The sequence below is a fragment of the Oncorhynchus nerka genome, linkage group LG7 (assembly GCF_034236695.1).
Source record: "Oncorhynchus nerka isolate Pitt River linkage group LG7, Oner_Uvic_2.0, whole genome shotgun sequence".
Lineage (NCBI taxonomy): Eukaryota > Metazoa > Chordata > Actinopteri > Salmoniformes > Salmonidae > Oncorhynchus > Oncorhynchus nerka.
This window is the reverse complement of record NC_088402.1, coordinates 24,214,153-24,224,912: the sequence shown is the minus strand read 5'-3', so window position 1 is coordinate 24,224,912 and position 10,760 is coordinate 24,214,153. Positions and strand designations below refer to the sequence as shown.

General features: G+C 45.3%; 1 protein-coding gene across 1 annotated transcript in view; it reads left to right on the top strand.

Annotated features, from left to right (window-relative positions):
• Nucleotides 1–10,760, top strand: part of LOC115131349 (CUB and sushi domain-containing protein 3) — a 317,735-nt gene that overhangs the window by 303,947 nt on the left and 3,028 nt on the right. The window contains 6 exon segments of the mRNA XM_065021039.1: nucleotides 2,278–2,457; nucleotides 3,551–3,616; nucleotides 4,793–4,951; nucleotides 9,856–9,965; nucleotides 10,283–10,370; nucleotides 10,536–10,671. Coding sequence (XP_064877111.1) covers nucleotides 2,278–2,457; nucleotides 3,551–3,616; nucleotides 4,793–4,951; nucleotides 9,856–9,965; nucleotides 10,283–10,370; nucleotides 10,536–10,671 — 739 coding nt within the window.

Sequence of the window (10,760 nt, the reverse complement as noted above, 5' to 3'; positions counted from 1 at the left end):
TAGCCTACTGCAATGTAGATATGAATGTATAGCATGAGGAAATGTTATGAATACGACTATAATTTACAGCATAAAATTGAATAAGAAATGTGTGGGTGGAGGTGGCTGCACTCTCTCTCTCTTTCTCTCTCTCTCTCTTTCTCTCTCTCTCTCTCTCTCTTTCTCTCTCTCTTCACTGTGGGTGGAGGTGGCTGCACTCTCTCTCTCTTTCTCTCTCTCTCTCTTTCTCTCTCTCTCTCTTTCTCTCTCTCTTTCTCTCTCTCTTCACTGTGGGTGGAGGTGGCTGCACTCTCTCTCTCTTTCTCTCTCTCTTCACTGTGGATGGAGGTGGCTGCACTCTCTCTTTCTCTCTCTTCACTGTGGGTGGAGGTGGCTGCACTCTCTCTCTCTTTCTCTCTCTCTTCACTGTGGGTGGAGGTGGCTGCACTCTCTCTCTCTTTCTCTCTCTTCACTGTGGGTGGAGGTGGCTGCACTCTCTCTCTCTTTCTCTCTCTCTTCACTGTGGGTGGAGGTGGCTGCACTCTCTCTCTCTTTCTCTCTCTCTTCACTGTGGGTGGAGGTGGCTGCACTCTCTCTCTTTCTCTCTCTCTTCACTGTGGGTGGAGGTGGCTGCACTCTCTCTCTCTCTTTCTCTCTCTCTTCACTGTGGGTGGAGGTGGCTGCACTCTCTCTCTCTCTTTCTCTCTCTCTTCACTGCACGTCTGTCTGCCCAGCCATGGGAAGATAGAGTCAAAGCGAACTCCATTAAACCAGTTTGTTACGAGGCTGACTTAGAGAGCACTGACAGATGGCTCCCAATCTAAGCCGACAGATTGCAGTTCATTCACTCCAAGCATCTCCACTCATAACTACATTTAACTATTTTTGTAATTAGCCTATATTCTGCCAAGTGTTTGATTTTCTGATCCAATATCATGTGTGAAAAAATGGCAACACCCAGTGTCACACAAGTGACATTGATATAGTAAACTATTTGTAGTATTACTCATACTGTGTAATGTAATATAAAGTTAATGTTCATAGTCTTTTTGATATTGGAATTTCAGAAAACAAACACAAAATAAGTCTCCATTACCTCTTACAATCTTTCAACTGCCACAAGATTCACTCCCCCACCCCCTCCAGTGTTGGACACACACACACACACACACACACAAACCTTCCACACACACACACACACACACACACACAAACCTTCCACACACGAACAAAACAGACCCAAAGATAAAAGAGCATTGGTGGGTTAGTTGGAGCATTGCTCCCTCCACAGACCTAATCCCAGTCCCTTTTGATCAAAGATGGATGATAGTGGTCCACTGGCTTATCTGAATGACTGAGCATCTCCTACTGTTTGATCTTTCATGGGTTGGGGGGACATTGACAGGTACACACACACTTCTTTCTGTCTCTGTGCAGTGTGCCACAACACATCAGTGTCTGTCTCACCCTCTATGGGTTGCTCAACTCAACTCCGGACCATCTCTGTAGACTGTGTAGAATGCAACCATCCATCCCTGAGAAAGTAGCCAGTCGTATTCACACACAGTGCAGCCATAGCAGATGTCTTTATAGTGCATAATTCATTGTGTTTGGGGGGGGGGGGTGTTCTAAGAAGCCAGTGAATCAGTTCAGAAGTAGTGTACATGCATCCAGTCACTTGCAGGTGCAGCAAAACAATATAAAAGGAAACAAAAGAATTCAACAGAGCTTTGATGATGACTCCATAAAGGGCAGATGGTGAGAAGAGCCATAGCAGTATGTCGCTTAAATTTTTTCTTCCTCTCTCTCTTTCTGCCCTCATTCTCTCTGCCCTTTCTCTCTCGCTCTCTCACTCTGTCCCATTTCTCTACCTCTCTCTCATTCTCTTTGATCCTCCTTTTTTCTTTCTCTGTCTCCTTTCTCTCTCTAACCCTCCCCCTCTCTCTCCCTCTCTGCTCTTTCTCCACCTCTCTCATTCTCTCCTTGTTCCTCTGTTTTCTCTCTTTCTCTGTCTCCTTTGTCTCTCTGCCCCATCTCTCACTCTCTCTCTCTATCTGCCCTTTCTCTCTCTGTCTCTCTCGCTCTTTCTCTCTGCCCTTTCTCTACCTCTCTCTCTTATTCTCTTTGTTCCTCCTTTTTTCTCTCTTTCTCTGTCGCTCGTCTCTCTGCCCCCCCTTTCTCTCTCTCTCTCTCTCTCTCTCTCTCTCTCTCTCTCTCTCTCTCTCTTTCCCACCTTCCCAATCTCTCTCTTCTCCCCCTCTCCTTCTCCCTCTCCCCCCTGTCTTTCCCCCCTCCCAGCCCACTCGTGTAAGCAGCCAGAGAGCCCGGCCCATGTGGAGGTGATGGGGATGGATCTGCCAGGGTTTGGCTACACCCTCCTCTACTCCTGCCAGACCGGCTTCTTCCTGTCCGGGGGCTCGGAACACCGCATCTGCAAGTCCGACGGTACCTGGACCGGGAAGATGCCCATTTGTCGAGGTACAGGCCGACATGGCCAGTGTGTTTGTTTGTGTGTGTCTGTGTGGCTCCAGGGTGAAGTTCCCCCTAACTTTCTCCCAATGCTAACCTTAGCCATTTGTTTGCGTGCTTGTGTGTGTAGCATGGCATATGCTGATATGGGACAGAGGCTCTCTTGTGCCGCAGGTCATGACTGCAGCTGCAATAGTACGGAGCACACTTCACACACGTGCAGACACAGTCCTCGCCACTGCTGCGTTGTGCAGCTGTGCACCTCAGGCCCCAGAGTAATTACAAACACAAACAGATGGGAGAGACATGGAATGCTGTGGGAGAAGTTCCCACTGTGCAAGGCTGTTCTGCTACCACTGCAGCATGCGGCATCTTGCGTTATTCTAGCTTCTATCATGCCACTGGACAAACAGGATCAGGCTTCTGTCTGCGTCTCCAATGGCACCCTAGTCCCTATCTAGCACACTGAATTTGACCAAAAGTAGTGCACTAAATAAGGACTAGGGTACCATTGGAGACGCAGGATCGGTTTCTTGTCCTTGATGGACTGGTCATTTGGCCCTGTGCAGTAGTCCTGTCCCCACCACTGTGACTTACCATCACTGTCAACTGTAGAGGCCCTCTGCCACGTCACGCATTCTACTGCATTACCACATGCGTGCTTATTTCTGTGTTTCTTACTTCGTACACCTTTCTATACCTTTTATTAGCAATTGTCATAAGAGAAGAGCTTGCAAGTAAGCATGTCATTGTACTGTGTGCACATCGCTGTATCACATGCATATGACAAATAAACTATGATTTGATTTGATTTACTATAACTAGCAGAAGATTCCATGCTTGACTTTTACATCACAGAACACACCGTACGTGTTTTATTTAGGAATATTATCCAGAGCCATACATTTACAAATTATAAATATATGGCTATGCTATTACCACGCAATAGAATTGAGGATTCTCCATCAATGAGTTAGTTGCATTATCTCTTGATGTGTGGTGCTGAAGCACATTAATTCATGATTCGAAGTCCCACGTGGGGAAGTTGAGGTGAAATATGTAGTAGTACTACTAATGCTGTTTTTGTCTCCCATCACCTCAGCTGGGTCCAAACTTTCAGAGAAGCCCATCAAGCCAGTGGCAGGGACACCCAGTCCCAAGCTGAATGGTGAGTGCCTGACTGAAATGCTATCACGACACACACACGCACATCATTACAGTAGCCCCCCCACACACACACACACACACACACACACACGCACACACACACACACACACACAGCCCATTACAGTAGCGTCATCAGAGCAGTGTTCTGATTCCATAACAAAAGACTACTCTGACTGTACTTGTCTAAAGTATTACATGAGGCAGTTAGCAGCGGGTCAGATCCGTAATCACAACAGAGTGAATATGAACAACTTCATTTGGCTCGACGGCTTCGCTAATAGCACCTCAGAAGGACTGGTATCCTTAATGCATTCTTGAGTGCCCCTCTTGAGGGACGAGAAGTTAATGAAGAATGGAGAGAGTGAGTTTGACGATAAAATGTCCGGGCAGCACGGCCTGGCAGTCTCTCCCTCTCTGTCTCTCTATGTCTCTCTCTCTCTCTATCTCTCTTCTATGGAGTCATCTGTCGTGATGCCGTGAGATAGCAGCTCAACCATGCCGAAGCTTCCACTGCCTTCATAACAAGTTTAACATTGATAAACTTGGAGAGGGAGTAAGTTTTTGAAAAGCTTGGAGGTCATTTACAAGTTTGATATACTCTGAGGGTGAAAGCTCAGGGGCCCTGCCTGTGTCTGTGAACACTAGTAGTACTGTCAATTTGATCAATCATGAATCAAACAGACTTATAGAAGGTTATACAGAGGATACATGTGCAGCGGTGACTTAACAACCCCTGTGCAAGGACACACACTGTATATCGATCTGTATTAATAAGTGTTGGCCTCAACTTTGCATTAGTTTAGGGGTTTGAGATGTGTGATGCGGCCATTCGGCCAGACACTCAATATCTTGTCAGTATGGATTTAAAGGGATAGTTCACTTATTTGAGTTTATTTTCTGGTGGAATGTAAAGTCGAAGTATTTTTCAAGATATTTTTTTTACTCAACCAAGGTCCTCTTATTCTCTCTTTCCCAAAACTTTTAAAAGTTTTATTGAAACGATGGATACAAATGAACAGGGAGATGGATAAAGGGAAGACAGTGTGAAGACCGTTGGGGCCGGGATTCGATCCCATGTAGGCAGGGTTTGCAGAAGTCAGTGGGTTTAACCGCTCAACCAACCTCAGGCACAACCAAGATCCTCTAATAATCTATATTTTCTATCTCCTGTTTCAGTTCCTGATGACGTCTTTGCTCCTAACTATATCTGGAAGGGTTCATACAACTACAAGGGAAGAAAACAACCAATGACTCTGAGTATCACGAGCTTTAATTCCACCACGGGAAGGGTTAACGTCACCTTGACCAATAGCAACATGGAACTGCTGCTTTCAGGTACGCCGTCCCCATTTCACTACATATTACACAGAGAGGTTGATGCTAGGGAAGGTGTCTAGCCACTCCTTGAACACACATGCACACACACACAGTTATGTATTACCCCAGCAACATCTAGAGTGTTGTAAAAAAATGTCATCATGTACCACTGGAGTAGAATGGAGCTGGCGTTTCAGATGCGGTGTTTCTCTCCCCAAGTATGCATATGACTAGACTTGAGTGTTACTAAACATAGCTGACATCGTTTGAGTGGGAGGGTCTTAATGTCAGATGGTATCCATTTAAGACTGTATCTACTTAGTGGGAAATTCAATTAAGTAGTTTATATGCCTGTGTGGAGGACATTTGCGAACATTCAAATGGGCATTGATGGTCTGTCTGATCTGAGAAGGTGTTTTGAGGTGATGCGTTTTGAATTAGACATTTGACATTCATTCACATTCTCCAAACATCACATTTTGAAGTGTTACTGTTGCTCCTGCTGCTCTGTATGGTTCAATTTATCCAAATGTCAAATTTAGAAGTTAAGGGTTAAGGTTTTGAATAAGGTTAAAACATTAAGTTTAGGCAGTCATTCCAAATGGTTACGGTAAGGGTTAAGGTTTGGGATAGGGTTAAAACAAAACATGTAAAACCAGTCTCCACAACTGGGATCAATCATCCGGGGTCATGGGATTAACTTAATGTATTGTGTACATAATGTTGCTCTTATGACCGAAAATAACTTCTGGACATCAGAACAGCGATTACTCACCACGGACCAGAATAAACTTTTTCCTTTAACGAGTCTGATGAGAAGAATATCCTGCTTTCACTGCAACAGGCCCAGATCCAAGCCTTTTGCGTAAAGAAAAGAGGCAGGAAAAGGGGCCGCAGATCGGGCGGCCTTCTGAGAATCCGTAGGCGAGTGAGTAAACTCCCACTGCCTTCCGTTCTTCTTGCTAATGTGCAATCATTGGAAAATAAAATTGATGACCTACGATTAAGATTATCCTACCAACAGGATATCAAAAACTGTACCATCTTATGGTACCGAGACGTGGCTGAACGACGATACGGACAATATAGAGCTAGCAGGATTTTCCATGCACCGGCAGAACAGAGATGCCACCTCTGGTAAGAAGAGGGGTGAGGGTGTGTGTCTATTTGTCAATAACAGCTTGTGCGCGATGTCTAATATTAAAGAAGTCTCAAGGTATTGCTCACCTGAGGTAGAGTACCTTATGATAAGTAGTAGACCACATTATCTACCAAGAGAGTTCTCATCTGTATTATTCGTAGCCGTCAATTTACCACCACAGAACAAAGCTGGCACTAAGACCGCTCTCAGCCAACTCTATAAGGCCATAAGTAAAGAAGAAGATGCTCACCCAGAAGCGGCACTCCTAGTAGCCGGGGACTTTAATGCAGGCAAACTTAAATCAGTTTTACCAAATTTTACCAGCATGTCACATCTGCAACCAGAGAAAAAAAAATCCTAGACCACCTTTACTCCACACACAGAGATGCATACAAAGCTCTCCCCCGCCCCCCATTTGGAAAATCTGACCATAATTCTATCCTCCCGATTCCTGCTTCCAAACAAAAACTAAAGCAGGAAGTACCAGTGACTCGCTCAATAGGGAGGTGGTCAGATGACGCGGATGCAACATTACTGGACTGTTTTGCTAGCAGAGACTGGAATATGTTCTGGGATACATCCAATGGCATTGAGGAGTACATCACCTCAGTCATCGGCTTCATAAATAAGTGCATCGACGACGTTGTCCCCATAGTGACTGTACGTACATATCCCAAACAGAAGCCATGGATTACAGGCAACATCCACATCGAGCTAAAGGCTAGAGCTGCCGCTTTCAAGGAGCAGGAGACTAATCCGGACACTTAAAAGAAATCCCGCTATGCCCTCAGACGAACCATCAAGCAAAGCGTCAATACAGGATTAAGATTGAATCCTACTACACCGACTCTGACGCTCGTCGGATGTGGCAGGGCTTGATAAACTATTACGGACTACAAAGTGAAACCCAGACGCTAGCTGCCCAATGACGCGAGCCTACCAGAAGCTAAATGCCTTTTATGCTCGATTCGATGCAAGCAACACTGAGGCATGAAGAGCACCAGCTGTTCTGAATGACTGTGTGATAACGCTCTTGGTAGCCAATGTGAACAAAACCTTGAAACAGGTCAACATTCACAAAGCCGCTGGGCCAGACGGATTAGCAGGACATGTACTCAATGCATGCGTGAACCAACTGTCAAGTGTCTTCACTGACATTTTCAACCTTTCCCTGACCGAGTCCGCAATACCTACATGTTTCAAGCAGACCATCATAGTCCCTGTTCCCAAGGAAGCGAAGGTAACCTGCCTAAATGATTACCGCCCGTGGCACTCACATCGGTAGCCATGAAGTGCTTTGAAAGGCTGGTCATGGCTCACATCAACAGCATCCTCCCGGACACCTTGACCTACTCCAATTCACATACCGCCCCAACAGATCCATAGATGACGCGATCGAAATCGCACTCCACACCGCCCTTTCTCACCTGGACAAAAGGAACACCTATGTGAGAATGCTGTTCATTGACTACAGCTCAGCGTTCAACACCATAGTGCCTACGAAGCTCATGACTAAGCTAAGGACTCTGGAACTAAACACCTCCCTCTCCAACTGGATCCTGGACTTCCAGACGGGCCGCACTCAGGTGGTAAGAGTAGACAACAACACATCTGCCACGCTGATCCTTAACACTGGGGCTTAGTCCCCTCCTGAATTCTCTGTTCACCCAAGACTGCATGGCCAAACACGACTCCAACACCATCATTAAGTTTGCTGACGACACAACAGTGGTAGGCCTGATCACCGACAACGATGAGACAGCCTATAGGGAGGATGTCAGCAGTGTGGTGCCAGGACAACAACCTCTCTCTCAATGTGGACAAGACAAAGGAGCTGATCGAAAAGAAGGGCCAAACAGGCCCCCATTAACATCGATGGGGCTGTAGTGGAGCGGGTCGAGAGTTTCAAGTTCCTTGGCGTCCACTTCACCAACGAACTATCATGGTCCAAACATACCAAGACAGTCGGGAAGAGGGCACGACAAAACCTTTTCCCCCTCAGGAGACTGAAAATATTTGGCATGGGTCCCCAGATCCTCAAAAGGTTCTACAGCTGCACCATCGAGAGCATCTTGACCAGTTGCATCACCGCCTGGTTTGGCAACTGCTCGGCATCTGACTGTAAGGCGCTACAGAGGGTAGTGTGAACAGCCCAGTACATCACTTCCTGCCAAGCTTCCTGCCATACAGGACCTATATAATAGGCGGTGTCAGAGGAAAGCCCATAAAATTGTCAAAGACTTCAGTAACCCAAGTTATAGACTGTTTTTCTCTGCTACCGCACGGCAAGCAGTACTGGAGCGCCAAGTCTAGGACCAAAAGGCTCCTCAACAGCTTCTACCCCCAAGCCATAAGACTGCTGAACAATTTACATTGACCCCCTCCTCCCTTTTGTACACTGCTGCTACTCGCTGTTTATTATCTATGCATAGTCACTTCTCCCCCACCTACATGTACAGATTACCTCAACTAACCTGTGCCCCCGCACACTGACTCGGTTCCGGTGCCCCCTGTGTATAGCATCGTTATTCTTATTGTGTTACTTTTTATTATTACTTTTTATTTTAGTCTACTTGATAAATATGTTCATAACTCTTCTTGAACTGCACTGTTGGTTAAGGGCTTGTAATTAAGCATTTCACGGTCAAATCTACACTTGTATTCGGCGCATGTGACAAATAAAGTTTGATTTGATTACCCCCATCCACCACGCCTTAGCAAAACCCAAGGCTACTTGGTGGTAATAGGGCTCACTGTTACCCCTAGTGGCTGGTTTTGAAGGCATTTCCCGATGTCCCCAGGAAATGGATAGACTTCCAATTCCGATGTCAATCTTGAACAACCTGGCTGATGATCCTGATGACTCATTTATTTTATATATTCGTTTTCACATAGACGTCCCTAAAAATGCAAATGATTCTGTCCCTTAATGTACTTCATTTATATAGCCTAACAGACGTGTAAAACCTACCCCCCACCCCTCCCCCATTTCGCTTAAATGACATTTTAATCCGATCTGACAAATCTTTGACGGATTTACCATAATTATCCAGAGTGTCGAGTCCCCTTCCCCCCTTGCTCCTTCCCCCTCGCTCTTACCCCCTCGTTTCTCCACGAATGCCTTTAGCCCCAGCTGACATGTCATTTACATCATCTAATTAATCTTCTCCATTTAAATTGGACTGGGAATTGCCCAGCCGTCGCCAATTATGACTTAGACAGGTGAATGAAGAACTATTCATTCACATAGTCATTGAGAAGAAATGACCGTGTCTGGGAGATATAGGGATCACAATGTAATCATAACACTGAGGCGATGGAGGTAGCCATTTTGTGTTTTTAATAACAGCTTATTTTACATTTAGAGAGGCCAGGAAATGGTTTAGGTGTGTTAATTGAATGTGTCTCATTACTACCACTGTGTACATCAGTCAGTTCAGAGCTGCAGAGGTAGCGAAGGGCCTGGACCTCTGATAGGCCTTAATATGGTGCTCCCTTTCTATGCCTTCAATTGCAGGAGGCAGTTAAAAATAGGAAGTACAGTTGATGAGTGTTCTACTGCTGGAAATTGCTCCATGGTTAAAGAATATGGCTCGATGAGTGTTCATATCACCTGCTTTCATTTTCCAGCCAGACAGACAGACAGTGAGATAAGCGAGGGAGAGCATCATCATGGGGTCATTGTCTGTGATCGTCTCCCTTGAGTACCACCAGTTATATCAGTGTTGTACCTTGGCCTCACATTGAGCCTCTTGTCCCCCTGTGTTCTGTTGTGCTGCAGGTGTCTATAAGAGCCAAGAAGCACGGTTGATGCTGCTGATGTACCATGTGAAAACGTCCACTCACACCACGCTGGGCAAGGTCAAGGAGACGTGGTCCATGGACGGTTTTGTAAGTTTACCGTTATTTACTAACAGGAAGGATTTGTGGAGTTGAAACATTTACATGTTAATCATTTAGCAGACTTACATATCTTAATAACCATCTGATGTGGTGTAAAAAAAAATGATATTGACATTTGTTGGACATTTTTACTTCATGTTTATTACAAAATGGCCTCAAATGCTGTCCTGAACATGTAGATTTTTCCTTTAAAACGTAACCCCGTAGTGAAAGTGCCATTCAAAGAAATAAGTGACTCACTGACTGCCCGACACACTCACTGACTGAATGACTAACTTACTGACTGACCATATCTGTCTCCCTAGGTGTCTGCAGAACCTGACGGTGCCACCTACGTCTTTCAAGGCTTCATACAGGGTAGAGACTACGGCCAGTTTGGACTTCAGAGGCTAGGTAAACATTATCACATTGTCTTTTTATATCAGCTTTCTCAATGTCAACAATATTGTGGCATTTCAGTATATAGAAATAAACACGTTTGTAATGGATATTTGATTTAGGCCAAAAGGTGAGTGTGAGAATATTAATGTTGTTCCTTATGTCTCCTCTCCCACACAGGTTTGAACATGTCAGAGAGTAATAACTCATCCAACCCACCTCATGGTACAAACAGTAGCTCTGTGGCCATAGCAATCCTTGTGCCTTTTTTCGCCCTGATATTTGCAGGCTTCGGGTTTTATCTTTACAAACAGAGGTAAGTGTAGCTACCCACCACCAGCTATTTTTATACTGTGGACTAAATTCACAGTAAAGGCCACATACAGATGTAGGGTCTTAAGTTGA